At 43.3% G+C, this 27,973-nt stretch overlaps 1 protein-coding gene across 6 annotated transcripts; it reads left to right on the top strand.

Moving 5' to 3' along the window:
- Positions 1 to 7: 7 nt before the first annotated feature.
- Positions 8 to 26,235, top strand: cnot1 (CCR4-NOT transcription complex, subunit 1). Of its 6 annotated transcripts, none has more exons than XM_085166951.1 (49): positions 8 to 147; positions 1,569 to 1,867; positions 2,306 to 2,413; positions 4,793 to 4,891; positions 6,053 to 6,121; positions 6,620 to 6,674; positions 8,704 to 8,907; positions 9,026 to 9,194; positions 9,515 to 9,641; positions 10,204 to 10,314; positions 10,440 to 10,610; positions 10,732 to 10,859; positions 11,117 to 11,357; positions 11,517 to 11,636; positions 11,936 to 12,058; positions 12,192 to 12,343; positions 12,869 to 13,016; positions 13,221 to 13,419; positions 13,515 to 13,643; positions 15,070 to 15,194; positions 15,290 to 15,576; positions 15,655 to 15,733; positions 15,883 to 16,131; positions 16,242 to 16,382; positions 16,474 to 16,653; positions 16,846 to 16,962; positions 17,051 to 17,161; positions 17,286 to 17,363; positions 17,681 to 17,858; positions 18,071 to 18,225; positions 18,428 to 18,724; positions 18,814 to 18,954; positions 20,685 to 20,789; positions 20,929 to 21,048; positions 21,298 to 21,492; positions 21,631 to 21,773; positions 21,891 to 21,999; positions 22,182 to 22,351; positions 22,643 to 22,874; positions 22,961 to 23,209; positions 23,304 to 23,467; positions 23,542 to 23,659; positions 23,750 to 23,851; positions 23,969 to 24,142; positions 24,240 to 24,389; positions 24,471 to 24,651; positions 24,853 to 24,985; positions 25,067 to 25,201; positions 25,296 to 26,235. In XM_085166951.1, exons 2-49 carry the CDS (start codon positions 1,766 to 1,768, stop codon positions 25,372 to 25,374), a joined length of 7,152 nt encoding a protein of 2,383 aa, XP_085023077.1. In that variant the 5' UTR covers positions 8 to 147; positions 1,569 to 1,765; the 3' UTR covers positions 25,375 to 26,235. The 6 variants fall into 6 exon arrangements, with proteins under 6 accessions (XP_085023077.1, XP_085023080.1, XP_085023079.1 ...); XM_085166954.1 differs by having other exon boundaries at positions 12,866 to 13,016; positions 13,515 to 13,628; positions 15,892 to 16,131; XM_085166953.1 differs by having other exon boundaries at positions 12,866 to 13,016; positions 13,515 to 13,628.
- The last annotated feature ends 1,738 nt before the right edge of the window (positions 26,236 to 27,973 follow it).

Here is a 27,973-nt window from a genome sequence, read left to right as displayed (position 1 = left end):
GAACCGTGAGCGCGCCGCGGCGGTGACAGTCGCCATTTTATTTTGAAAATCAAACTGAATTGAAGGCACGGCAACCCTTCCATTTCGTCAAGTTTGTTCCGAGAAACAAAAAGAGATGAGGATCTGAATTACTTTATTGAGAGCACGGTGAGGCTTGTGATGTATTTAACAAATGATCGTGGATTGCTTTAAGTTGAGAAATTGGCACAAAAGCAGCGATATTAATACGGAGAATAGCCGTTAGCTCCCGGAGCGGGGGAGGTCTACTTGCTGAGAAACAGCTGTCATATTGGTGAACGCAAAAAAGTAAAAATTCCATAATTTAGCAAAGTTTTTCGTGTAGCGAAGGTACCGCTGTATACCTGTATTTGTTCAGGCAACACGTGAATTTTACGTTATGTCCGAAGATAGCAGTTTTAAGTAAAGTGTTAGCGATTCCATAAACTAGTCGGAGCCCGAAGAGAGAGCGAGGCTAACGTTAAAAAGGTTAGTGCTAACGTTAGCTGACATGATCGCGCAAAACCCGTCCGAGTATTGCGCTCGCGGCCTTCAGGCTTCCGGCCAAATGTGGCGTTCCAAACCTTAGTAGTTGCTTACATAAACAACTTGTATCTGAATGTGTAAAAGGAATGCTATTTTATTCGATTCTGCTGTATAACAATAACCAACATGAAACGGGACTCACGTTGCTGTTAGCTTCACATTGCTAATGAGATAGCATTAGCCTGTACTCTCGCACCCGGGGCTGGTAATGGGTTAAAGTTGGTATTTAACCTGCGACGAATGGTATCGATCCGATTTAAATTCCCGTTTAGACTTGGCTGAGTAAACAATAATACATCTTGTGTTTTATGTTAATACGAAGCTAATATTCGGTGAACACAAGGGCTAACTGCTCCGTAGCAAGTGTTTATCAGCGTCATGGTGATAGTTAGCTCGAGTATTTGGCATGTTTCACTACTTGCTACATGAACCGAGTCCCTGAATCTTGACATTTTTTTAAACGTTGTCTTTATTCGCATATTAAGACTTTTAGGTAAATTATGAATCTGTTAACGCTCATAAAAAATGTCTCATGCTTGCGCATAGGTACTCTCCAAGATTTGGTAAGTTACGTTAGCCTGCTCTTTGTTTCAGTGTGTGATTTCCACACTTGTCCTTTTCTCATTGTAAACTCAGGGTTGGTTGCTCTTAACGCCACGTACTTTTTTGGGGGGCATTTCATTAAGTGACCAAACCGCAGTGACTCTGTTCCAAACATTACGGTGCTTTTAAGGCCTAGTGTAGTTTATGCAACCCTATACAATCTCAGTGCATATGTTGTACCAAACTGTGTGGCAGTAACTTCTTTCACTGTTGTTTCTGAATTTATTAGCAGATAAGTAGCCATGCAGCTATTCACTGCATTGTTGGGTCTGTCATTCAAGTAGGCCTCATAGGCTGCCATAGTTTGTGTTGATAGTGGACATTAGTGGCACCTAGTCTGCACATAAAGTTTAGTGCAGCTCAAAAGTAAGTTTCTCTCTTATATTTCAAAGTGATTTTTGTGTTTGTTTTTCTTATTTCAGATGCTGAACTTGATTTTAAACTGAAAGACTCTACCTACTTAGCACCGGGAGCCACCCATCCACCATTACCTTGGAAGTCAACATTATTCACACCTTTTGGGGGGGGGGAGCAGAAGTAACTTATCACTGAAGTGACTAAAGGGGAATAATGGTGATTTTGCGCCGTGCTCGGCCGCCTGCTTCCGCCCCAACCAGCAATGAATCTTGACTCGCTCTCGCTGGCTTTGTCTCAAATCAGCTATCTGGTGGACAATTTAACAAAGAAAAACTACCGAGCCAGCCAGCAGGAAATACAGCATGTGAGTGGTAGCGAAAAGTCTTTACCGTTATTTATTTAATTTTAAATTTGCAAACAGATATCTTGGAATACTTAAACATCACAAGATATTCTATTCACTTAAAGTTGTAGATGTTTAAAACCTTAATTAAACCAAAAATTGCATTTTTCTTCTGTTTTAGAGAGCTTTTTGTGTGTGTTTGTAAATTTTATAATGCTAATACGCTAAGCCTGCCCAATGTTGATCAGGGTCTGCGTATCAGAGAAGTTTACGTTGGCTCACTTTAAAGATACTATTGGATCAGCTGGGCAGTGCTCTTTTTCCCTCGGCGAAAGGTGTTTTGATGTTTCACTTGTGGCCACATTGTTATGAAAACTTGAACTTTATATGGCTTAGTGTGTCTGTGGTGGTCTGTGTGACATGTTCTGACATTTTGGTGTGTTTCATGTGCTCTCCCAGATTGTAAATCGTCACGGTCCTGAGGCAGACAGGCATCTACTACGCTGTCTCTTCTCCCATGTGGATTTCAGTGGCGATGGTAAAAGCAGTGGCAAGGACTTTCACCAGGTAACTTTAAATTTGAGACGTTTGAATCCTGGATTTTCATATGTGCTGTTGTCATATAAGGCTGCAGCTAAATATTGCCAGGGGAGCAAAACAAAACTCTTGAGTGGGTTATGTGCGCAGAGCCATTAGGTGGAAAACACACTTAGCTTTAACACGGTGGCCCAGTGTGCGTGTTTATTCTTCAGTTTGCTCAAACATTGCTTATCTCAACTTCTTTGTACTTGGAAAAGATTTTGATGGGGGATCTAAGGAGGTGCGGTGTGGCATTTTAATGTTTTTAAATTTGTTTGTTGTTACCCTTTGATATGTTTTCACTGACCTCATCCAAGGTGGCGGTTTGTTCACAGCATACACACACTTTGTTTAGGAAGAATACCTCAGTTTCTGCAAGGTTTTTTTTTTTTTTTTTTTTTTTTAAGGCCTGATCCTGAAAAATTGTTGGATTCATAAAGACTGGAGCGTGCCATGCACTCAATCTACACGGAGCATGTAGATAAGAAACTGGCTGCTAAATGGCAGCATGGTGTTTTTAAAATTTAAATGTTTACACAGGATATGTTCATTGCTTTCTTTGAATTTGGCATTTTTCTTTGACATTTATTAAAACTAGAATGACAGAAACAAGGACCAATAACAAAGTAACAGCGCCTCTTTTCTTTTAAATTTCAGTGGGGATGTTGTTTCCAAGCAAAATGTCCCGTTCCTTTTATAGTATTTTGAGCATGACTCACTCAAGCACTACAGAAAAGCCATAACCACCCTGAACTCGCACATGACAACACACTTCACCCCCCAATCCAACGACTTTAAACAGACTACCATCACTACTATGCGTTACTTTATTTACAGTGTGGCTTATTGCACGTAAATTTAGAACACTTTGTTTTATTGCAGATTTGTATTTTTTACTTTATATTTTTTCCTGACTACTGCTCATGTGTATATAGTGCTGCAGAACTGTGCACCTCACACCCCTTTCTTTTCCCACGTTTGCATTGGGTAGGAGATGCTCTGTATCACATTGTACATGAGGATTGTGACAGTAAAAGGCATTCTACTCTATACAGCTGTGAACACATGTGGCATCAGTGAACTCTGTGAGAGTTGAGAGACTTTAGGGATGGAGATGGGGCTGATACTAATTGTCTGTGCTTGCTCCTTAGACTGCCTTTGCAACATTGGGGGTCTTTTGTTTCTGCTGTAGTGATAATAACTGTAAATATACAACCGCTGGCTGCAATTTCTCCATTTTGAACACCAGTTAATGTAATGTATAAGGATATAGGCGTTTGACGTGTCAGAAATACAGTAGTTACAGACTCTGACCCTCGCACTGCCATCTACTTACTTGATAAGTAACATCAAACAGACACGTAAGCTTTTAGCAGTGGATGGGCAGAAACTCTGTTCTCGCTCCAAACAACTTCAGAAAATAATCAGTCTTTTAAAGTTGCCTGAAACTTTCCTTTAACTTATTATTGTTTGTGTTTACAGCAGTAATTTGGCAGAAATAAAGAAAAAAATGTCAAATTTATCCTGCTCGAATTTCAACTAGACTCTATTTGGAAAGAATAAAAATGGTGTAAACAAAACATTAGGGTTAGGGGGTTGCAATATGGAAACTAAAATGTAAAATGGTTTCACTCTGTAAGAACCGTTTTAACCTCTGGTTTAGTTTCACATCTCTTCTTGAGAGTCGGACTGCTGTTGCTTCTTGGAGCCCCAGTAATGCGTAGAAGGCTGATGTAATCAATTCCTGTTTAGTATCATATTTATTTTACTTCTTCTTTTGTGAATTTAGCGTTTGTTATTAAATCTGTCATTTTCTGAAAGCTGTTGGCCATGAAAACATGAAAATACATCTTCCTTTGAAATTACCTTTAAACTGTTGGAGCAACTATTGTAATAAAATCAGCTTCCAGCAGCAAAGTGCGAGTCCACTGTGGGTGTCCAAGAGTACAAGTACCTTCTTTTCACTTTGACAGTAACTTATTAACTGAGCTCTGGTGTTGTAAGCTGTAAGACACAAGCATCCGTCATCAACTCCTTCACACTTTATGTTTAATGACAATCTTAAACATTTCATATTTGGTAATAGTGGAGTTGGGCAAACAAAACTTGCAGAAGAAAGATGAATCCTTGCTTAGGACACTGCTATTATAATCAGAAAATTAGCTTAAACCCCTGAAACGCACGTTGTTTGTGTTTGTCACCGCGGTCTCTGTGCAGCTGTGTTTGTGCCCCTGTAAGTGGGGAAACCTATACTTCATAAGTCACTGGTTACATGAATTAAAATGTCTGGTTATTGTTTTCATGAGTTTTCTGATTTTGTTCTTCACCCTATACTTATTTTTATTTTTTTCCTCCAACCTGTCAAAGACACAGTTTCTGATCCAGGAGTGTGTGTCGCTGATATCAAAACCAAATTTTATCTCTACTCTGTGCTACGCCATCGACAATCCCCTGCACTACCAGAAGGTAAGAAAAGATGCTGAAATGTCAGCGTATCAGTAAGATAAGCTCTTGATCTATTAAAACATTTGTTTTTTACATGTTGGGCTTTAACCCTTTAAGACCGGTCGGAGTGGGCACGCTCCGTTTTGCGTAACTATTTTTAAATCCCTGTAGCTCTGCAACCACGTAAGCTAGTGCAATAATTTTTTTTGCATATCAAACTGGAGGAGTTGTACTTACATCTTATGCCATCAGCTTGTCCTAAGTCAGTTTCCTTCCACATATAGCTTTGCAAAAATTGCATAAAAAGCACTTGGAGCAACGAAAACATAATATTTCAAAAACACACTTTGCCGATACGATCAGCTGTTAAAACACTTCCTATGTTGGAATAGACGTCAGCGCGAACTATCACATATCCGCCATTACCTGCCCGAAACCGGAAGTGATGTAATTTTTTGCGGAAAACAGTTTTTGTTTTTTACCTTCAGGGCCTTATAAGCCTATACTGGTGTTTTTTAAAAGTCTTGTTTGACTTTATGCTTTTCTGTATTGTTTCTTGGATGCTTGGAACTCAAATTGCACCGCTGGAAATAGTTTTTGATGCACATGCTGTTTTGTTTTTCTTGTTTTATTTATTTATTTTTGCAAATTTGCATTACAATATTTATTTTTGTTTTTCTTGCAGTCCATAAAAAATGGTGCATCTCAAAAATAAAACTATGAAGACACTCAATAAATTTCCTGTGGAAACTATTTTGTGCAACTTTTTGTATTTACAGTTTTGGGGGATAAAGCTCTTAAATTTCTCTAACTAGAAATATATGTAAAAAAAATTTAAATTTTTTTTTTGTAGTTTATTGCACTTTTTTGCAATTTATGTAGTTCCTATGGATTTAATGCAGACATATTATTAAAATTTGGGCTATAACGGTTGTGTTGATGCATAGCAACTTGAAGTGCTCCCAAAATTGGCAGTACAGCATGAAAAATATAAAGATAAGCTCTGGCGGACTTTTCTATTGTCTTAAAGGGTTAAGTAGCTCAGAGACAAACTCGAGACACCCATGTTTGTATCGACATGTTAAAGGTGTTTACGAATAATAACAATGAATTGTATTTCAACCTTCAGGTGAAACACGAGATAACAACAGTTTTTCATTGTTGATTTAAATTGTCTTTCAGAGTTTGAAGCCATCTGCTCACTTATTCACTCAATTGAGCAAAGTTCTTAAGCTCAGCAAAGTCCAAGAGGTAAGCCCGCTCTATTAACTTTATTTCTTTCTTTATTTTAAACCATTGGCCCATCAGCGAGCCCATTTTACAAGCACTCTTTAAATGACTGTAACTCCATGACAGTTTTTCCCTTAAACAAAATTCAAACTGTTTTGGAAAGAAGAGAAGACGAGCTTCAAAGCTTTCACATATGCTGATGTCTGAACAGACAGAAGTCAGCTTTGCATTGATTTACTTTACTGTAGCTCCCACCATTCTGGGCTAAACAGAAAATTTAAGTAGTTCCTGAAAGATGAGAATTTATTTTGTAACTTTTCAGTGAAAAAAGACAAATTAATGGCAAGTGGCCTCTATGACACGAGGTGGTAAAGGATCAAGTGGAAACAATGTAAATGCAATATAGTAGCTTTGGCACTTGTATGAACATAAAGTGAACTTTTGATCTAAAGATTCTCTGTATGAAATCACGGAAACATTAGGCTCTCCTTTTAAGTGTTTTGCTTTTTTACCCCTCAGGTTATATTTGGCCTTGCTCTGCTCAACTCCAGCAACACAGACCTTCGTGGCTTTGGTAAGTTTTTCTAGCACACCTTCATTTATTTAAACCCAGTGAATAAACAATGTTTTTCTAGCAGTATTTGTCAACAAACTGTTATATTTCCAACAAATCTTGTATTTCTAAAGAAGAACTAATACATTTCATGCTTGTTCTTCCTGAATTGTCTTAAAATCTTGGCTGAAATGAGCCTGGTAGTCTGCTGCTGGTATGCAGTTTGCATTCTTTATGCCAGCGACCGATACCGGTCTGTTAGTCGTTTGGTATCGGGCCGCAAGAGTTGAGCCTCAGGTTTGAAATACACGGTTTTCAGGGTTTTTGTCATGAACTCAGTTTCCCTGGGTCATGGATAGAACCTCTAACCTCGGCAGCAGGAATTGTCAGACTTGAGAAAACACTGATGCCACAATGTGTCAGAAGTAGTTTGACTTTACAGTGTTGCACTCTGCATTTGAAACAAACTACAAGCAAAGCTTGACTTTAAAATTCTGAAAAGTTAAACTTAATGAAGTCTGTAATTAGTGATGATTTTTCTTGTGCTTAGTACAGAAAATATGTAGTTTCAGCTGTAAGCTAAGGCACTGTCCAACGCACAGCTGATAGTGCACTTCACTTGAAACTAAAGTAATTCTTGTCTTTAAAACTTTTGATACAGGTGATTTGTGCTCCCACTAGTCACAGTTGTTCTGTATTACATCCAAGCGCAGTGCTGTTTCTCCCCACTCCACTGCTGGCCTGTCACTCGGGCCGCCACAAACTATTATTTTGATAGTCGACTAGTCACCGATTAATTTTGCAATTAGTCGACTAATCAGATCATCATCCATTGGACGTAAAACGTACAGCTTATTGCACCAGCAGCATCTGCTCTTATATAACTATCATTAGCTTACAGCTTTAAGTGTTTAAGGTATGTGCTAACTAAAAATAAAGACAAGATGATAGTTTGTTAAATTTTAATGAAATTTGCAGATTGTTTCGGTGAAGTTTAATAAACTCCTTGCTATCTAAAATATAACAGGACACCGGAGTAAATTCTCGAGCATCTCACACTTCTGATAATCAGCTGTCTGCTTGACGTTTTCAGCTGTGTAAAAACTATAACTTTAATCTCAGCCAAACCGATTTACTCAGGAACAAATAAAATACTGAAAAAAGCCAAACAATAACATTTTAAGTTATCTAAGTGACTTACATATGTTTAACCTGAGTACGGAAAGACGGCGGTGGGTTTGAAAACGATTTGCCGGGAGTCCGGTGTTCTCACGGCTCTAGTTAGCCTAGCCCCCGGCTAGCTATCGAGCTAGTGGCTAACAGACGTCTCCGAAAACGTCGGAGCGCTTTTGAAAATATGTGGTGTCTTGATAAACTGAGCAGATATTTGAGGTTTACACAGCTACATTCTCGCCTGAAAATATGTTCAACGTTTATTTTGTGACCCAGAAAGAATAATAAGAGTAATATTAAAACTAACTAGCTGCCGCCATTGTTGGAAACTGAGCTGGGCTGCGCTATGAATTCTGGGACACAGCTTCTTCTTCTTCGGGGTTTAACGGCAGCTGGCATCCTTGTACATGCAGTGCTGCCATCTTCTGTTTCAGTCCGTTATTACACTCTTAAATCCTACTACTTATTCCTGCGTCTTTTGTGATCTTACAAAGCTTCAAACGACGCGTCGACTATTAAATCAGTCGTCGACGATTTTGATAGTCGACGTAACCGTGACTAGTCGACTAATCCTGGCAGCCCTACGTGTCACACACACACTTAGCAATGCAGAGAAATCCTGAAATCAATGCTTGACTTTGTTTCAAGATTTCAGTTCATCTCTTTTGCACACAAACACACTTCTTGTGGAGATGCATTAAGGAGCACTGTGTGCTTTGATTGTAGTCATTTCTGGAAGGCATGGCGTACTGTCCCTATCATTCTTCTGAACATTTAATCACTTAAATGTTTCACATTAGCTTCACCTAATGGTTTTTTTTTTTTTTAACATAATACACAGGAAAGCACATGATAACAAACTGTTTTTGTCTCTCAGCTGCTCAGTTCATCAAGCAGAAACTTCCAGACCTCCTGCGGTCATACGTTGACGCAGATCTTGGAGGAAACCAAGAAGGTGGCTTCCAAGACATTGCCATAGAGGTGCTGCACCTACTGCTCTCCCATCTACTGTTTGGACAGAAGGGAGCCAGTGGGGTAGGGCAAGAGCAGATTGACGCCTTCCTCAAAACACTTTGCCGAGGTATGGAGGATCAGTTGGGGGGGCTGATTGTAAATCTTAAATATGCACGCAGACTGACTCGATATGGTGAAACGTCCAGTTTTGTTTTCCCAATCTGACTCTGCCACGCTGTTGTCAGATTTCCCCCAGGAGCGCTGTCCTGTGGTGCTCGCACCACTGCTGTACCCTGAAAAACGGGACATTCTCATGGACAGGATCCTACCTGACTCGGGGGAGTTAGCTAAGACCAGGATGGAGAGTTCTCTTGCAGAATTCATTCAAGAAGTTGGCTATGGTTTCTGTGCTAGGTGAGTGTGGCTTGTTTGAAACTGTGTGAACCAAGTGATTTAAAAGAAATAAACCTGTGACGACAGTTATTTGTCTTGTATCTAAATTCTAAGTAATCATTTGAACGACCGTGTGTTGGCACCAAGAAGCTCTTGCGTGTTTGGTAAATTGTGTTAAATAAATATGAAGTCTTTTTATTGTTTGAACACGCTTTATCACAAACCTCAAAGTGAGTTATTACTTAATCCTGTCCTAATATAAGTTCTGTTCTGAAATTACATGCGAGTGCTCAGTAACGACGGATTGTAGGCAACCTTGACCTTTTCTTTCCTCTCTTCAGTCTGGACGAGTGCAGAAACATAATCGTCCAATATGGGGTGAGAGAGGTGACGGCCAGCCAGGTAGCCAGAGTCCTGGGCATGATGGCTCGTACCCACTCTGGTCTAACTGACGGCATCCCACTACAGGTGAGACACTTGATTTGACGGAGGGGACAGGAAAGTGTAAGAACGCTGTTTGGTTTGCTTCATAGTTTCTCTTCACACAGACTTGCCATGAACTACTGTAAGTGCAAACATGAAGATTCAAACTGCTGTTTTTGCTGAGTGCAGGACGGTCTAGCAGTTCACTGTTTTATTATCAACCAGCTAAAGATTTGGCTAGCACAGCTGTGGACTTCTCAATGTCAGGAGCTTCTCCGTGTGCACGTTTTATTTTCAGTCGGCCTTAACTGACAGAATGAAGTCGAATAGAGTTCCCTGTTATCACACAAGGCCGAGCAGCCCTTCTGTCTGATGCTGTGTAAGCATGCAGCAGTTCACCTTCGACACTCGCTCTTTCTGTCCCTCTTGGTTAAGCCTTCACACTGTGGGCTTGATGTTAAAAAGAAACATTATCAAAACCCAGGCGTACCTGCTTTGCTCTTTATTCTCTTGTTTTTAAATGTGAGTGCACTCTGTTCCATGGTACTGGACAAAGGTGGAGACGGTGGCTCAAACACAGATTTTGATGGCTTTCCTCTTTCTGCAGTCTATCTCTGCTCCAGGAAGCGGTATCTGGAGCGATGGGAAAGATAAGAACGATGGTTCGCAGACACATACGTGGAACGTTGAGGTCCTCATCGACATCGTCAAAGAAGTGGTAAGTGAACCGTCAGTTCATCTGAAAACCAGAAATTTTCCAGGAAACACTGAAATGGAAAACTTGACAAAAATAAAAAATCCTTTTTAATGACTGAATTTTCACTGCTTATGCCTATGCCCTAGAATCCCAATCTCAACTTCAAAGAGGTGACATATGAACTGGACCACCCGGGCTTTATAATCCGAGACAGCAAAGGCCTGCAGGTCGTGGTGTATGGGATCCAGAGAGGGCTGGGCATTGAAAGTTTCCCTGTGGATCTCATCTATCGGCCTTGGAAACATGCTGAGGGACAGGTAACTTATGTGCACCGAGAGGGTAAAAATTCAGTTGTGTTTGGGGAAAATTATGAGAGGAATCTTTGTCAAGTTGGAATAGATTTGTGTAGTTTAATGCATCTTTTCTGTATTTTTCCAGTTGTCGTTCATTCAACACTCGCTGATGAACCCAGAAGTGTTTTGCTTTGCTGACTACCCTTGTCACACTGTGGCCATTGACATCCTCAAGGCCCCACCAGAGGATGACAATAGAGAGATTGCCACATGGTATGGAAATTGAATATCACCTTGCCTCTGCAGAACGGTGTGCCGTTGCAGATTTTTCTTACTGTGGCTTCAGATTTTGCTTTAAAGCAGTAAAAATGTAATTGAGGTGTCCTTGATGGTCTCTTAAACTGGAGGCAAAGTTGGACCTCTGTGTGTAGTGAAGTGTTCACGTTAAAAATGAATAAATGAAAAAATCAAGTTGACCACGACACTTTAAATCTCGGCCAAAGCGCTCATGTTTTTGTAATTCTTCACAGGAAAAGTCTGGATCTGGTGGAGAGTCTGCTTCGACTGTCTGAGGTGGGCCAGTACGAGCAGGTGAAGCAGCTGTTCAGCTTCCCGATCAAACACTGCCCCGACATGTTGGTGCTGGCGCTACTGCAGATTACCACCTCGTGGCACACACTGCGCCACGAGCTCATCTCCACCCTGATGCCCATCTTTTTGGGAAATCACCCCAACTCCGCCATTATCCTGCACTATGCCTGGCATGGACAGGTTGGTGTTTGTTATTAGATCTCAGTGTTGCTGGGTAACATGTTGTTTGAAGTCATGTCTTCAGTTAAGTGTTAAGTTTTCTACTAGTTTGGTGCGTCGTTCAAAAGAAAATACTAAAAAAATCCTGCTTGCAAACAAAACTGTGTGTCTGTCTTGCAGGGACAGTCTCCTTCCATACGTCAGCTAATTATGCATTCGATGGCTGAATGGTACATGAGAGGGGAGCAGTACGACCAAGCAAAGTTATCTCGCATCCTGGATGTGGCCCAAGACTTAAAGGTTAGAATACCTCGTTCTCCTTGACCATTGAAGTTTTTGTACTCTTGTAACATTGTATCTGAATTTAAGGTAGAGGGTAAAGGTACACGCTGTATAGCATGTCAGTTCTCTCCTTAGAAACTTTTGATTTAATATTTAAAAACATTGTATTTGCTGCAATAACAGACCTCTGAATATAATCTGATTATTGGATTTAAAGAGTCCGTGTCTATAGTTGTAAAGGTGGATTTTTAAATGTTTCATGTAATAAATGGAGACAAATTATTATGTGAACATGAATGTGTTTTTCCTCTCTACAGTCTCTATCAATGCTGCTGAATGGTACTCCGTTTGCCTTTGTTATTGATCTCGCTGCACTTGCCTCGCGTCGTGAATACCTCAAACTCGATAAATGGCTTACTGACAAAATTAGAGAGCACGGGGTAGGTCTTTAAACTAATGATTGCTAATCGATATGTCTTTTTAGATGGTTTCCTGTTTATGCTAGTGTAACATTAAACGTATTTCATGAAAAGTCTGGTTTTGTATTAATTATATTTCTCGTTCTTGTGACAGGAACCTTTCATCCAAGCTTGTGTGACGTTCTTGAAGAGGCGCTGTCCATCCATCATGGGGGGTTTGGCTCCTGACAAGGACCAGCCCAAAAGTGCCCAGTTGCCTCCAGAGACTCTAGCCACCATGCTAGCCTGCTTGCAGTCATGTGCTGGGTGAGGAACTTTAAAGCCTGGTGTTTATCCCCTATTCGGATCGACTGCTTTTTCCATTGCAGCACCACCTTTTGTGGTCATCATCATAGCAACACGAGCGAGCGTCCTGTGATGTAATTGGTATGCGACACACACACTACAACAAAGGTACAAGCAGAGGTGATCGTACTCGGGTCGCGGCTTTTTCTTCTTAGTTGTAGCCATTTCCCTCGATGCCAGGTTATGAAAATGGCGGTTGTGATTTTCGTGAACGTGCTGCTTTCACGACTCATCTCTCAATCAGTAGCATGCACTCTGGTGACATCACATTTCAGGACCTGCTCGGATCACTTAAGCCTCGGCCGAGCGGGTACTATTTTAGTACCAGAGACTGTGGCGAGTTGATCCGAGTAGGCGCTAAAGGAAAAGGGGCTTTTGTTTGATGGCTCTTGGACTTTTGGAGCTTCGAATGGAGCCCAACGTTGGTTCGATGCTGTGTAACATCCGTCTTACGTGTATGTTGTTTTTGTTTTAAATCCTTAGCAGTGTATCCCAGGAGCTGTCGGAGACCATCCTGACGATGGTGGCTAATTGCAGCAATGTAATGAATAAAGCCCGACAGCCACCACCAGGTGTGATGCCAAAGGGACGTGCCCCGAGCACCAGCACCCTAGATGCCATCTCACCCGTACAGGTATCTTGCATATCATGTCTTTTGAAATACATTTTCATGATTGGTTAATTGGCTAATTTTGATATTAACACTTTTATAAAGTGTACAATAAATGTTTTGGGTTTCTGTAACAGTCCTATCATGTTTTCTTTTACTGTAAAAAGCTGACGTTAGTAGCTCTGTTCCTTTCCTGCCTGCTTAACTTTCTTATGTCCCTTTGTTTAGATGGACCCTCTGAGTGGCATTGGCGGTTTGAATTTGGGGCCCTCAGCTACTTCCCTCAATCCAAGCATAAGTTTTCCAACACCAGTGAATACACCTTTCAATAATCCCCAGTCTCCAGCAAAAGCCTTTCCACCACTTCCCAATCCTAATCCCAGCACACCTTTTGGGAGCATTTCCGGCCTGCCCTCACAACTCCCTGGTATGACCTCCGGTTTTTGCATTTCAATCCAAACATGCTAACAAGTGTGAAGCAGAGTAGTTCAAAAAGTAAAGTGACACTCTTGTTACTTCCAGGTCCACTGGGCACGGGCATCGGTCCTGGTCTAGGGATGCCAGCAGGGAGCACTGATCCTTTTGGTCCCAGGAAGATGAGCACACCGGGCCTGAACCCACCAACCTTTCAGCAGAGTAAGATGAAGGCCTGTAAGTGGTGGTGGTAGTGGTGTGACTGAGAGCCCCGCCCCGCGCTGCTCAGCACTGTATTTCCTCTGCTTTTGACAAAAATCACTTACTAAAGAAATTGGCTTTCAGGGCACTTTGTCTGCCGCAACAAAACAGTTTCCTTAACGTGAGGTTTTATTCCTGGAACAAGTTAATTGGTGATTTGTTTTACATAAAAAGATTGTAGACTTCAGCGTGAGAGGAAATACAGATCAGTCTTCCATTCCTTGTCTGCTTTTGCTGACAGCCCCACTTTAATATTTTTCAGCTTCTTCAACATGACGTAATTGTCTACAGTACTGAAGTGTTAGAGGCCTCTAAGATGAAGAGACGATTGTTTTCTTTCACCCAGTCTATAAAGATGAACATGAATGATTGATGTTGGTAGGGCTGTTCGATATAACATATATAGCGGATGACGATATAAAAACGTCTATCGTTTCATTTTACGCTATCGTTTGTTTCGTGGTGTCGCAAAATAAACTGTTTACGGCAATATTTTTTCATGTTTTGATGTCACTGTAGTTATTATTAATTTCTTAAAGTTCTCTCTTTCTCTTATATTTAATATAACCACACTACAGACGGACAAGCGCCTGTTTTTATGCGTTGTCGTTAGCAACAACGACGGTAAAACCATCGCGTGTCCGCTTGTTTATTTTCCACAAACCTTTCACAATAAAGCTCAAGATCCTGTTGAGACTTTTCAAAATAAACAGAATCACATGAAAGATGCAGAGTATTTATGGATGAGAATTAAAAAAGACGCCAGGTGCTAAAAAATAAACCTTAGACTCAAACGTTAGAGCAGGCTTTTCCCCGCAGCACGCCGTGTAATAAATACTCACAAAGAAAATGGCGCCGTTACAACTTGTGTCTAAAGATGTATCGTTTCATGCATCGGTTAAAACACTCGACTCAGCTACACAACGCGCAGCTGGAAACACTTCACACAAGTCGAACTGCCCGAGATTCACAGACTTTACAGAAAATGTTACATTTTTGTGATTTATATCGTTGTCAGGACGATAGATGTTTTATATCGGGATATGAGATTTTGGTCATATCGCACAGCCCTAGATGTTGGTGTTTTAAGGTTAACGGTGAAAGAAGTTGTCTCAGCTGTTGTTGACCTCCAGCTCTCGCCTGTACTTTGGGCTGAATCAGGTCATTCAGTTTCAGCTGTTGTTGTTGTGTTTGCTCGCCTCTGTAACATTTCTGAAAGGGCCCCTGTGGGAATTTTTATTTTATTTTTCTTGTGTGTGTGAAGAAATTTTAAACAACACAAACAATGTGACTTGCGTGTTGTAGGTAAACCAAGACACTTTTGTGTTTATTATAGTGAAAATGAGTGCAGTCTTATTCACTGTTGGACTTAAAATGATCACTTATGGTTTTCTGTTCCCAGCCGACCTTTCTCAGGTGTGGCCCGAAGCAAACCAGCACTTTAGTAAGGAAATAGATGACGAAGCCAACAGTTACTTCCAGCGCATTTACAACCACCCACCTCACCCAACCATGTCTGTGGATGAAGTGAGTAGTTTTTCTGCGAATATCATTCCTCTTCAAATAGAATCTTTTCCACACTTGTCAAACAATTCATACGTGATGTCATTGGACTCATGCAGGTCTTGGAAATGCTGCAAAGGTTTAAGGATTCTACCATCAAGCGAGAGCGAGAGGTGTTCAACTGCATGCTTCGAAACCTGTTTGAGGAGTACAGATTCTTCCCCCAGTACCCAGACAAGGAGCTGCATATCACTGCCTGTCTCTTTGGTGGAATAATCGAGAAAGGTCTCGTCACTTACATGGCCCTGGGTTTGGCCCTCCGATATGTTCTTGAAGCCTTACGGAAACCGTACGGATCCAAAATGTATTACTTTGGAATTGCTGCCCTAGATCGGTTCAAAAACAGGTACTAGCTTCTTCTTCTGCAAAACAAGTGTAAGTATAAGGTGTTACGTTACAGCTGACATCTTTTTTTTCTTCCTAGACTAAAGGACTACCCTCAGTACTGTCAGCACCTGGCTTCAATTGGTCACTTCTTGCAATTCCCCCACCATTTACAAGAGGTAATCAGGTTTCCTTAATTTATTTGTGGTCATTCTTTTTCTGTTATCAGCATTCATTAAGTTTTACTTAGTCCTCTCTCTGGCTGGAGAGAAGCGCGCCTTTGATTCAGCTAAATTAAATCTGTCGCTCTGCATCTTCAAATATCCTGTGTGTGCAGTATATTGAGTATGGACAACAGTCACGGGACCCTCCAGTGAAGATGCAGGGGTCCATCACCACACCTGGGAGCCTGGCTCTAGTACAAGCCCAGGCACAGTCGCAGCAACCTGCCGGCCTCAAAGCCCCACAGCCAGGCCAGCCCAGCACCCTCGTCACAACCACCACGACTACAACCACAGCCTCTAAGACGTCCACAATCGCAAGGCCGACGGCCACTAACTTCAAGAAGGATGTGCCTGTGAGTTCAGTTTTGGCCGGACACCATTCGGCAGCATAGAGAGAGAGATATATCTAGATATAGATAGACACACACACATAATAATAAATAGTCTCCGTTCCTACCTACAGCCCTCCATAAACACTACCAACATCGACACCCTGCTGGTGGCTACTGACCAAACGGAAAGGATCGTAGAACCTCCGGAGAATGTCCAGGAGAAGATCGCTTTTATTTTCAACAACCTTTCTCAATCCAACATGACTCAGAAGGTAAAGACAAAGAAACAAAACATTACTGCATTAGAACAACCTTAATAATCAAAGGTGCTGTTTTTTAAAAGCAGAACATTTCTTCTGTCAGGTCGAGGAGTTGAAAGAGACGGTGAAAGAGGAGTTTATGCCCTGGGTGTCTCAGTACCTGGTGATGAAGCGAGTCAGCATCGAGCCCAACTTTCACAGCCTCTACTCGAACTTTTTGGACACACTCAAGAACCCCGAGTTTGTGAAGATGGTTCTTAATGAAACCTACAGGAACATCAAGGTACTTAAAGACTGGATATTTAGTTCAGTGCAATGTTTGACACCTCTACCAAAAGTTGGATTGAGCTCTGGTGTCTTATTGCCAAAAACTTGCCTGGTGTGATGCGCTTGTAGTTACGTTTCTCACACGTCACATTATTATGTTGGCTAAACTGTCATCCTTTGTAAAATACTGTTTCCCTGCATCTTTCAGGTGCTTCTGACCTCAGACAAGGCAGCTGCCAACTTCTCTGATCGCTCCCTGCTGAAGAACCTTGGCCACTGGTTAGGCATGATTACACTGGCCAAAAACAAGCCTATCCTTTATACAGTAAGAGCATTTTATTACTTGCTCCGTAAAATTATCTGCTGGTTTTTGTGCTTCAGAGTGGCCTAATGTTTATTTTCCCCTCTTCTAGGATCTAGAAGTAAAGTCTTTGCTACTGGAAGCTTATGTGAAAGGCCAGCAGGAGCTGCTCTATGTGGTTCCCTTTGTGGCCAAAGTTTTGGAATCCAGCGTACGAAGCATGGTGAGAAATATAGGTGCACTTCTCAGTAGACACTAAGCAGTATGGCCCATATACCAACTTTTCTATATATGCAGTGGGGAAAATGTCCAAACCACTCAGCGTGATTATATTTTTGAGTCCACAGGTTTTCAGACCCCAGAATCCTTGGACTATGGCCATCATGAATGTTCTCGCTGAGCTGCATCAGGAACATGACCTCAAGGTAATAAGTTAGCCTTGTGTGTTGCTATTTAGAAAACACATCTGGATTTGTACCGTAGTGTTAAACTCCAGTCAGGTTGTTTTACAGTAACAACAGTGGAGCTGCCTCCCATAATTCCTGTCTTTGATTGGACGCACTGAGTGATATTTAACAATAAAGATTAAATGCACAATGATGCTTATCACTGAAAACTGCGCTTGTCTAAACCGTCATTATCACTTAACGTCATGAGTAAAATTACAGTTCAAGTGAATGATGTTTCCTTGGGTAAATAAAAAGCTATCAGAAGTTCATTGCTTCCATGCTTTTGTTTACAGTTGAATTTGAAGTTTGAGATTGAAGTTCTGTGTAAGAACTTATCTTTGGACATCAACGAGCTGAAGCCAGGAACCCTGCTGAAGGACAAGGAGAAGCTAAAGAACCTCGAGGAGCAGCTATCGGCACCAAAGAAGGAGGCAAAACCTCCAGAGGAGATGCTGCCCGTCTCTACTGCAGGTGATCATGTTATTCCTCTTTGTCTTTGTAGTTTAAACATCTCAAATGTTTGTTTTTGTCATGTAGAAACAAAATGCATTACTTCTGTCATGTTGGGGACATCACTTGTCCTGTGAGAACACTTTAAGAAGCTCGTTGGTTTTTGTGTGCTTGCTGTGTGTTTTGCCTTTTCTTGTGAGATTTTTAATCAACTTAACATTTTCAACCAACAGGAGACTTTGTTCCATTTGCAGCTCCTCCCTCCACCCCAGCTGCAACCACCACCACTTGTACAACGACCGGGCCGCCCACCCCGCAGTTTAGTTACCATGACATCAATGTGTATGCGTTGGCAGGCCTGGCTCCCCACATCAATATAAACGTCAATGTAAGTATAAAGACTGCGTCATGATTTTTGCGTCTGAGCAGAGTTGTAGACTTTCACAGGAGTCTACATGAAGCTGCGCACACATGAAGCCCTCAGGGACTTGATGACACCGAGAGTAATCATTAAACTGAGTAATCATTTCATGTGTTTGGATCTCTTCTTAGTCGTTTCTCATTCTTGGGCTGCTCTTTTGTTTTCTTAGATCCCTCTGCTGCAGGCTCATCCTCAGCTAAAGCAATGTGTGCGTCAGTCAGTGGAGCGTGCCGTCCAGGAGCTGGTGCACCCCGTGGTCGATCGCTCTATCAAAATCGCAATGACGACCTGTGAGCAGATCATCAGGAAGGACTTCGCTCTGGATTCTGAAGAGTCCCGCATGCGTGTGGCCGCGCACCATATGATGAGAAACCTGACTGCCGGCATGGCCATGATCACCTGCCGTGAGCCTCTGCTCATGAGCATCGCCACCAACCTGAAGAATAGCTTTGCTGCAGCTCTGAGGGTAAGGCCTCCACGAGGGGGTGTCTTTAAATTGCTAGTTTACAGAAGAAAGAGGAAAAGCATCAAATAACAAACCTGTTTTCCTTTTAGGCACCAACACCCCAACAGAGGGACATGATGGAAGAGGCTGCAGCCAGAATTGCTCAAGACAACTGTGAACTTGCTTGCTGTTTCATTCAGAAAACAGCAGTGGAGAAGGCCGGCCCTGAAATGGACAAGAGACTAGCCACGGTAAGACGTTAAAGGGGATTAACCCAAAGGCACAAATACAAATCATTGGCCTTTGGCCCACGTTGGACTGGTGAATACATGTACCGTATTTTCACGACCATAAGACGCACCGTACTAAAAGGCGCAGTCTCAGTTATGTGTGCCATTACTGTATTTAACACACACACATAAGGCGCACCTGATTGTAGGGCGCATACAAGTGTGCGTATTTGAAATTAGAGCGGGAGCAAAACTGAGTTTGGTACTCACATTTTTATTACCGTAATCGTCATCAATCAAACCCATCGAAGTCCTCATCCTCTGTCTGAATTGAACAGCTGCACTAAATCTCCATCAAACATTCCAGGTTCACTTTCTTCACCGTCAGGTTCACTTTCCGTGCCGTGCGGCTCCTCTGAAATGATGCCGGCTATTGCGAAAGCTCGAACGACAGTGCCAGCAGACATGTTAGCCCAAGCATCTACAATCCATTCGCAAATTGTGGCGTAACTCGCCCGGCGCTGCCTTCCACTCTTAGTGAAACTGTGGTCTCCATCGCTCATCCATCGCCCCCACGCCGCTCGCAGCCTTACTTTGAACGGCCGGTTCACACCGATGTCCAGCGGTTGGAGTTCCTTTGTCAGGCCTCCTGAATCACAGCAAGCTCACAGTTCATTTGCTTCACTTGTTTTTTCACATCGGCTGTGAGATGCATAGAGTCACAGATCAACAGCGATGGTGATGCGTGGAAAAAACCACCTGGTCTCCTTACATGCACCTCCCTCAGCCACTCTTTCATCATTTCCTCATCCATCCAGCCCTTTTCATTTGCCTTAATGATGATTCCTGCTGGAAACTCCTCTTTAGGCAAAGTCTTTCTCTTAAAAATCACCGTAGGCGGCAGTTTCTGTCCATTAGCATGGCAGCCAAGCACAACAGTAAAAGAAGACTCTTCGTGCCCCGTTGTGCAGATCGCTACCGTGCTGGTCCCCTCCACAGTGTGACTCACCGGGACGTCGTCCATGTCAGTGATGTGGCTGGATGTGTTTGCTGCAGTAGGAGCAGAAGATGGGCAGCTTTTCATTATAATCCGCTGGACGTTGCTGCGCTACCGTAGTCCTGGTCCGGATGGAAAAATGGCACAGTTTCATGAAACGAAAGCACCAAGACGGACCTCCCTCAAAATGTTCAATTTCCATTTCTTCTGCTAGCGAAACGCTTCTCCCACTCGTTCTTTGCTCGATGATCCACTGCTCGAGTCTTTCCTCCAACTCGGGCCACCTCGCCTTATGTCTGCGGAAACTCAGCTGCGTCTTCTTGACCTGTCGGAGCTCGTTTTCCAGCTTCCTCCACTTGTGAACCGTCAATTCATTCATCTTAAATTCTCTCGCGGCTGCTCAATTTCAGTGTTCCTTCAGTTTAAACTGTGCTTCATAAGTGTGTCTCTTTGCCATTTTCAGGGTTGTTAAAACAACGATGTTCTGCATACGCACATACCTGTTCTTTTATACAGGTATGTGCGATTGTACCGGTATATACAATCAACGCCCACACTTCACCCTTTAGCGTTCTCATGGTGTTCTCTACTACGTCTCCTTACAACACGCACTGCACTATGGGGCGCGCCGCACTTTTTGAAGAAAATCTGAGACTTTTATGTTTGCCTTAGAGTCGCGAAAACACGGTCGCTTTGTAACTGTAGAAATGTTTAAGTGAAATTTCTTGACATTGTTTCCTTTTTACTCTTCCAGGAGTTTGAGCTGAGGAAGCACGCACGCCAAGAGGGGCGTCGCTATTGTGATCCCGTTGTTCTGACTTACCAGGCTGAACGTATGCCAGAGCAGATCAGGCTAAAGGTGAGGTCACTGTAACGTGTTTTATCTTAAAACGCACGATTAACAATGGAAACCCGAATTTGTATTAATTTAAAGAGATGCAACAAGAACCGATGATCTGTGGATACAGTCTCTGAGTAACGGTGTGCCTGTGCTGCAGGTGGGAGGAGTGGACCCTAAGCAGCTGGCTGTGTATGAGGAGTTTGCTAGAAACGTTCCAGGTTTCCTGCCAAGTAATGACCTTTCCCAACCAACTGGCTTCTTGGCTCAGCCCATGAAGGTACGTTTATTTTCAGGGACCCACGCACTCATCCCTGAATGCTGAAAAGTCCCACAGTGTTACAGAACTGATCACATGTTTAGAAGTTTATGTGCTGCAGGTTAGAGTAGCATGGAGAGATTATCATGTATTATTCTGTCATCATTTATGAATGTTCAGTGGATGAGTTGCTCAGAAAGCAACATTTAACTAAATACTTCTTGTGTTGCCGTTTTAACTCAAACCTTTTATTCCATGTTGATATCTCAGCAACAGGCATGGGCGACGGACGATGTTGCTCAGATCTATGATAAGTGCATAGCAGACCTGGAGCAGCATCTTCATGCCATCCCTCCAGCGCTGGCCATGAACCCTCTGACCCAGGCCCTGCGGAGCTTGCTGGAAGCTGTGGCTCTGGCTAGAAACTCCAGGGATGGCATTGCAGCGCTTGGCTTGCTGCAGAAGGTGGGATAACTAAATGTTGCTGGTTTAGTTTTGGCTCGTAGACGTCTTCCACACAGTAGCTTCTCCTTTTGTGCATAGTTTTGTCTTCAACAGTCGCTGTTAGTCAGGTCAGGTCTTAATGCTCATTCCATCCTCCAGGCTGTTGAAGGTCTTCTGGATGCTACGAGTGGCGCCGATGCCGACTTGCTGCTTCGCTACAGGGAGTGCCACCTGTTGGTGCTTAAAGCCCTGCAGGATGGACGTGCCTATGGCCCGCAGTGGTGCAATAAGCAGATCACCAGGTGCGTCTATGTTGGAGCAGTTCTTGTACAGAGTGGATATCCTGCACCATCCTGAAAGTTATTGTAACATTTTCCATGAATCTGTTAAATTTAGTGTCTCTGGCTTCATGTTCGCAGGTGTCTGATTGAATGCCGTGACGAATACAAGTACAACGTCGAGGCGGTGGAGCTTTTGATCAGGAACCATCTTGTAAATATGCAGCAGTACGACCTGCACCTGGCACAGGTACACACACACTTCTGCGGGTAGCCGTCTTTGTCTGTTATTAACTGGTCATCACATCTGTTTTGTAAGTTGGTGAAATAAAACTTCTGGAGGCATAAAGATGCTTTTTCTGATTGAATCAGTTTCCTTTGCTGTTGGTTGCTCTGATGTTTCTAAATTAATGTTTCCCCTCCTCCCTCCAGTCAATGGAAAACGGACTGCACTACATGGCGGTTGCATTTGCCATGCAGTTGGTGAAGCTGCTGCTGGTGGATGAACGTAGTGTGAGCCACGTCACAGAAGCTGACCTCTTCCACACAATTGAGACTTTGATGAGGACCTGTGCGCACTCCAGAGCTAATGCACCTGAGGGGTAATGAACCACAGCAGTTCATCAGAAGTGGAATGATTGTAGCTACAATCTGAGGCTGAAGATTAACCTTCGGGGCTGCTTTACAGCTCCATTGGCCAGTTTTATGACGCTAGTGCAAAATCGTGTTTCCCTTCGCTCTGTGATGGCTTTTGTTCACTGCGCTTACATGTGTTTGATGTTCAGTGATCTGCTCGTCTGAGGTGGCAGACCCTAGCTTGACCTTTGCTCTGATGGCATGAATAGTTCTGGAGGTGTAGTGTGCTGAGATGCTCTCTACCACCTCGTTTCCAGGCTTCCCCAGTTGATGGATGTGGTTCGCTCCAACTATGAAGCCATGATTGACCGGGCCCACGGCGGACCCAACTTCATGATGCACTCTGGGATTTCACAGGCGTCAGAATACGATGATCCTCCAGGCTTGAGGGAGAAGGCGGAGTACCTCCTGAGGGAATGGGTCAACCTGTATCACTCAGCTGCTGCTGGCAGGGACAGCACCAAAGCTTTCTCTGCCTTTGTTGGCCAGGTTTTTATCAGCATTTATTAGTTAATGGGAATGATTAACAAGTAGTACTGTTACTCATGTTTGCATCCCCGTTTTCTTTTTCCTAGATGCACCAGCAGGGAATTCTGAAGACGGATGACCTGATCACTCGCTTCTTCCGGCTGTGCACAGAAATGTGTGTGGAGATCAGCTATCGGGCACAAGCTGAACAGCAGCACAACCCAGCAGCCAGTGCAGCCATCATCAGAGCCAAGTGTTACCACAACCTGGATGCCTTTGTGAGGCTCATAGCCCTGCTGGTGAAACACTCTGGAGAGGCCACCAACACAGTGACAAAAATCAACCTCCTCAACAAGGTGCACCCGCGTAACGCTGAATATTATTCTGATATATCATTTATAGCCCAGTTTCACTCATTTTCATTGTGGTATAACCTTAATATCTCCACAGGTGCTCGGTATTGTCGTTGGCGTGTTGATCCAGGACCACGATGTTCGTCAGACTGAATTCCAGCAGCTGCCGTATCACCGCATCTTCATCATGCTGCTGCTGGAGCTCAACGCCCCTGAACACGTCCTGGAAACCATCAACTTCCAGACACTCACTGCCTTCTGGTAAGTACTCGCTTTTTCTGAAGGGTCTCGGAGAAACTGTAGTTCGGCGAGTTCAACGTTTGCTTTATCTGCAGCAACACCTTCCACATCCTGAGACCCACCAAAGCACCTGGTTTCGTGTACGCCTGGCTGGAACTGATTTCTCATCGCATCTTCATTGCCAGGATGCTTGCACACACCCCGCAGCAGAAGGTCTTTAAGGAGAAATCTTACATGAATAACATCACATGGCTGTTGTTGTTTGAATCGTGTTTGAATATTTGTTCTAAACCGATCCTCTAGGGTTGGCCCATGTACGCACAACTGTTGATTGATCTTTTCAAGTACCTGGCCCCTTTCCTGAGGAACGTAGAGCTCAACAAACCTATGCAAATCCTCTACAAGGTGATCTTTCAGGGTCATTTTAATCAATATCCTGGCTTTTAAGTGTCAGTGTTGCTCTTGAAGGAAGGAGCATTTTGAGTGATGTGTAGAAAACGTCTGCTGTTCTGATCCATTCAGGGCACGCTGCGAGTGCTCCTGGTCCTGCTTCACGACTTCCCAGAGTTTCTGTGCGATTACCATTATGGCTTCTGTGACGTCATCCCACCCAACTGCATCCAGCTCCGCAACCTCATCCTCAGTGCCTTTCCACGCAACATGAGGCTTCCTGACCCTTTCACGCCCAACCTGAAGGTTCGATTAGCGCTTTGGTGTGAGTCGTGGATATGAGCCGAGTTGGTTTGAGAGCGAAAGGTGTAACAGGCCTGTCCTTTATCGATTCCTGCCGCAGGTGGACATGCTGAGCGAGATCAACATCGCTCCACGGATTCTCACAAACTTCACGGGCGTGATGCCGTCACAGTTCAAGAAGGATCTGGACTCGTATCTGAAGACGCGCTCACCTGTGACCTTCCTGTCTGAGCTCCGTAGCAACCTGCAGGTAGGCTTGGTGTGCGTTTACTGTAAATCAGGAGGAAGAAGCACAAAGGTGACGAGCTTGTGCCGGTCTTTTGTCTCCCAGGTGTCCAATGAACCAGGAAACCGCTACAACATCCAGCTGATCAATGCTCTAGTGTTGTATGTGGGGACGCAGGCAATCGCTCACATCCACAATAAGGGCAGCACCCCCTCCATGAGCACCATCACCCACTCTGCTCACATGGACATCTTCCAGAATCTGGCTGTGGACCTGGACACTGAGGGTAGGCCAGCAGCATTAAATTAAGGTCTTTTCATAGATATTTAGACACGACTAACCAACTGTGTTTAAAGCTCTTTTCACCCAAATAACGAATGTCTCTGTTGGATCTTGGTAGTGCAGACGCAGCTGGATTGTTAGGGGTTGAGCATCTGACCTTAAGCAAATGAAAGCTCTCATCAGGCTTCTGATTTTCTTTTTCCAGGGCGTTACCTGTTCTTGAATGCGATCGCCAATCAGCTGCGTTACCCCAACAGTCACACTCACTACTTCAGCTGCACGATGCTCTATCTGTTTGCCGAGGCCAACACCGAGGCCATCCAGGAGCAGATCACCAGGTGAGGCCGCGCCGAGGTCCGGACGATGTCGTCGAGCGTCGTCTACGAATACTTGGTTAACGTTTCCTCCTCGTTGTTTAGGGTTCTGTTGGAGAGGCTGATCGTGAACAGGCCTCACCCGTGGGGTCTCCTCATCACCTTCATCGAGCTGATCAAGAATCCTGCCTTCAAGTTCTGGAGCCACGACTTTGTGCACTGTGCCCCCGAGATTGAAAAGTACGTTTCCTGTTTGACATGCGATGTCGGGGAGCAGCTGTTGTTGTGGCGCCTTAAACCGACGCTGATGTCTTTTCCTCCCGTCTCTCCTCAGGCTGTTTCAGTCCGTCGCCCAGTGCTGCATGGGACAGAAGCAGGCCCAGCAGGTGATGGAGGGCACCGGTGCCAGCTAGCCTGTGTACCAGCCAGCTCGTAGCCCTCCGGAGAGATGCTGTGGCCTTGATCCACCCCCCTCACCACCCCACACATACACACCTCCCTCTTTACTGTTGGCACTGGATAAACTGGCAACCACAGTCATTTGGACTGTGGATGAAAGGACTACTGCTCATGGATCTAGTTAGGTTTTTTTTCCCTCCCCCTTTTTTGTCATATCCCTTTGGAGTTGATGAGATGGATCGGGACATGCTGTTTAATATACTTTTTTTGATGTAAATATTGGAGAAAAAAAAGGGGAGAATAGGGGAGTAGACAAGTGGAAAGCAATGCACATGTCAAATAAAATGTACCTTGACATGTAAAGACATGTAAACGTATTTTCACTCACTACCAAAGTCCTCGGTTTGCTTCCCTCCCACACATCCTTTTTTCCTGGCTTTTTTGTTGTTGTTTTTCTTCAGCGGCTGAACGGTAGAGTGACGAGAAAAGCTGCCTACTTTCATTTGATTCCTTTTATCTCCCAGTGGGACAGAAAGATGTAGTTCTCCCATGTGGGGTGGGGCTCTACTCCTGGTGTGTTGGTGGAGAACGTTTGCTGATGGTTTGTCCATTTGAAACTGGCTCTGGAAGTCTCTCCCTGGCACGTGTAAAATTATGCAGTGATGGAAACCTTGTATCTTGACAAATTTGTATAAAGATCCAAATTGAAGAACAACAATAGAAGGACCAATACAGCCCATTTTGTAACATTTTGAATGTTTTGTAAATGTATTGGTCCATGTGTTGTATTTTGTAGTCCTTTCTAGTTTGCCTTTAGTTCTTGCTACTTAACTGCAGTATGCATACATACAGTAAATAAAGCATTCAAACTGCTATTCCATCTGTCTTCTTTCAGGACTGCATGACTAAGATTAACAAAGTGGGACTAACTGTATTAGCAGTAATAACTTTTTCAAGCATGTTAGTTTTTAAATATTAGGAAGCCAGAAAAATGGACTCTTAGAGCCAAATGCTTTTTGTAGTCAGCGAGTTTCTGGCCGTCTGTTTGCTAAAGAGTTCATTTAAATTTGAACTGTTCTCCAGAAAACATTTGGCTTATCCATATGGGCAGTTAGGGATTTCAGTTAAGCATAAAGGTCTTTGCTTTGTAGCCGGGCTGCTTGGTGGCGCACTCTCAGTCCAAATACTGTAGACGGTGATGCTGGTGCAGCAGCAGTTTATAGTTGAGTCTTTGGGCTCGTTTCCAAACATCATAACCGGTTTCCTCACATCTGAGGGCAACCGTTTGGGTTGGGTTTGAACTGATCATCTAGGGATCTGCAGATGTTTAAGTGATGGTTTAAAGAGAACTTCTCAGTTGGAGAAGGTCCTTGGACTTGGTCAATCTGATGTCAAATCCTGTATATGCTGCCAAAGAGAAACTACCAGTTGTAGACGATCATGATTGTTGATGAGGCTTGGCTGTGTCACGTTAAGACAGCATCACTTGAACAGATTTAAGTATATGAACACTGCTCAAAAGATCAAACACTTAAGCATCAAGTCAAAACTTCTGGGAAGTTAAGTTATCAAACGGGGTTGAAAATCAGTTTCAGCTGCTTTAGTCTTAAAGTTAACAACAGTCCAGATAGGGCTGTGCGATATGACCGAAATCTCATATCCTGACGTAAGACATGTATCGTCCTGACAACGAGATAAATCACAAAAATGTAACATTTTCTGTAAATTCGGTGAATCTCGAGCAGCTCGACTTGTGTGAAGTTTTTCCAGCTGGGCGTCCTTTACCCGGAGTCGAGTGTTTTAACTGATCCATGAAACTACATTTTTAGACATAAGTTGTAACGGCCGACATTTTCTTTCAAAGTTTGAGTCTAAAGTTTATTTTTTTAGCACCTGACGGCTTTTTTGCTTCTCATCCGTAAACTCTCTGCATACTCTTTCACCTGATTTGGTTTATTTTGAAAAGTCTCAACAGGATCTTGAGCTTTATTGTGAAAGGCTTACATCAAAAACAGCGGAGCCACGCGATGGTTTTACCGTCGTTGTTGCTAACGACAACACGTAAAAACAGGCGCTTGTCCGTCCGTAGTGTGGACCAGGGGTGGGCAACTCCAGGCCTCGAGGGCCGGTGTCCTGCAGGTTTTAGATGTGTCCTTAATCCATCACAGCTGATTTAAATGGCTAAATTAGCTCCTCAACATGTCCTGAAGTTCTCCAGAGGCCTGGTGACGAAGTAATCATGTGATTCAGGTGTGTTGACCCAGGGTGAGATCTAAAACCTGCAGGACACCGGCCCTCGAGGCCTGGAGTTGCCCACCCCTGCACTACAGTGACCATCAAAACCATGAAAAACTATTGCTGTAAACAGTTTATTTTACGACACCATGAAACAAACGATAGCGTGATAGGAAACGATAGGGCTGTTCGATATAACGATATAAAAACATCTAAGTCCAGAGGTAACAATGAGCCAACGCCCAAAACAGGAATGATTTTACACAACGGTGGGGAACTGCAGGCCTCGGGGCCGGTGTCCTGCAGGTTTTAGATCTCAGCCTGGGTCAACACACCTGAATCACATGATGAGTTCATTCCCAGACCTCTGGAGAACTT

The sequence above is a fragment of the Neolamprologus multifasciatus genome, chromosome 7 (genome assembly GCF_963576455.1).
Source record: "Neolamprologus multifasciatus chromosome 7, fNeoMul1.2, whole genome shotgun sequence".
Taxonomy (NCBI): domain Eukaryota; kingdom Metazoa; phylum Chordata; class Actinopteri; order Cichliformes; family Cichlidae; genus Neolamprologus; species Neolamprologus multifasciatus.
The sequence above is the reverse complement of the archived record's forward strand: the minus strand, read 5'-3'. Positions and strand labels throughout refer to the sequence as shown.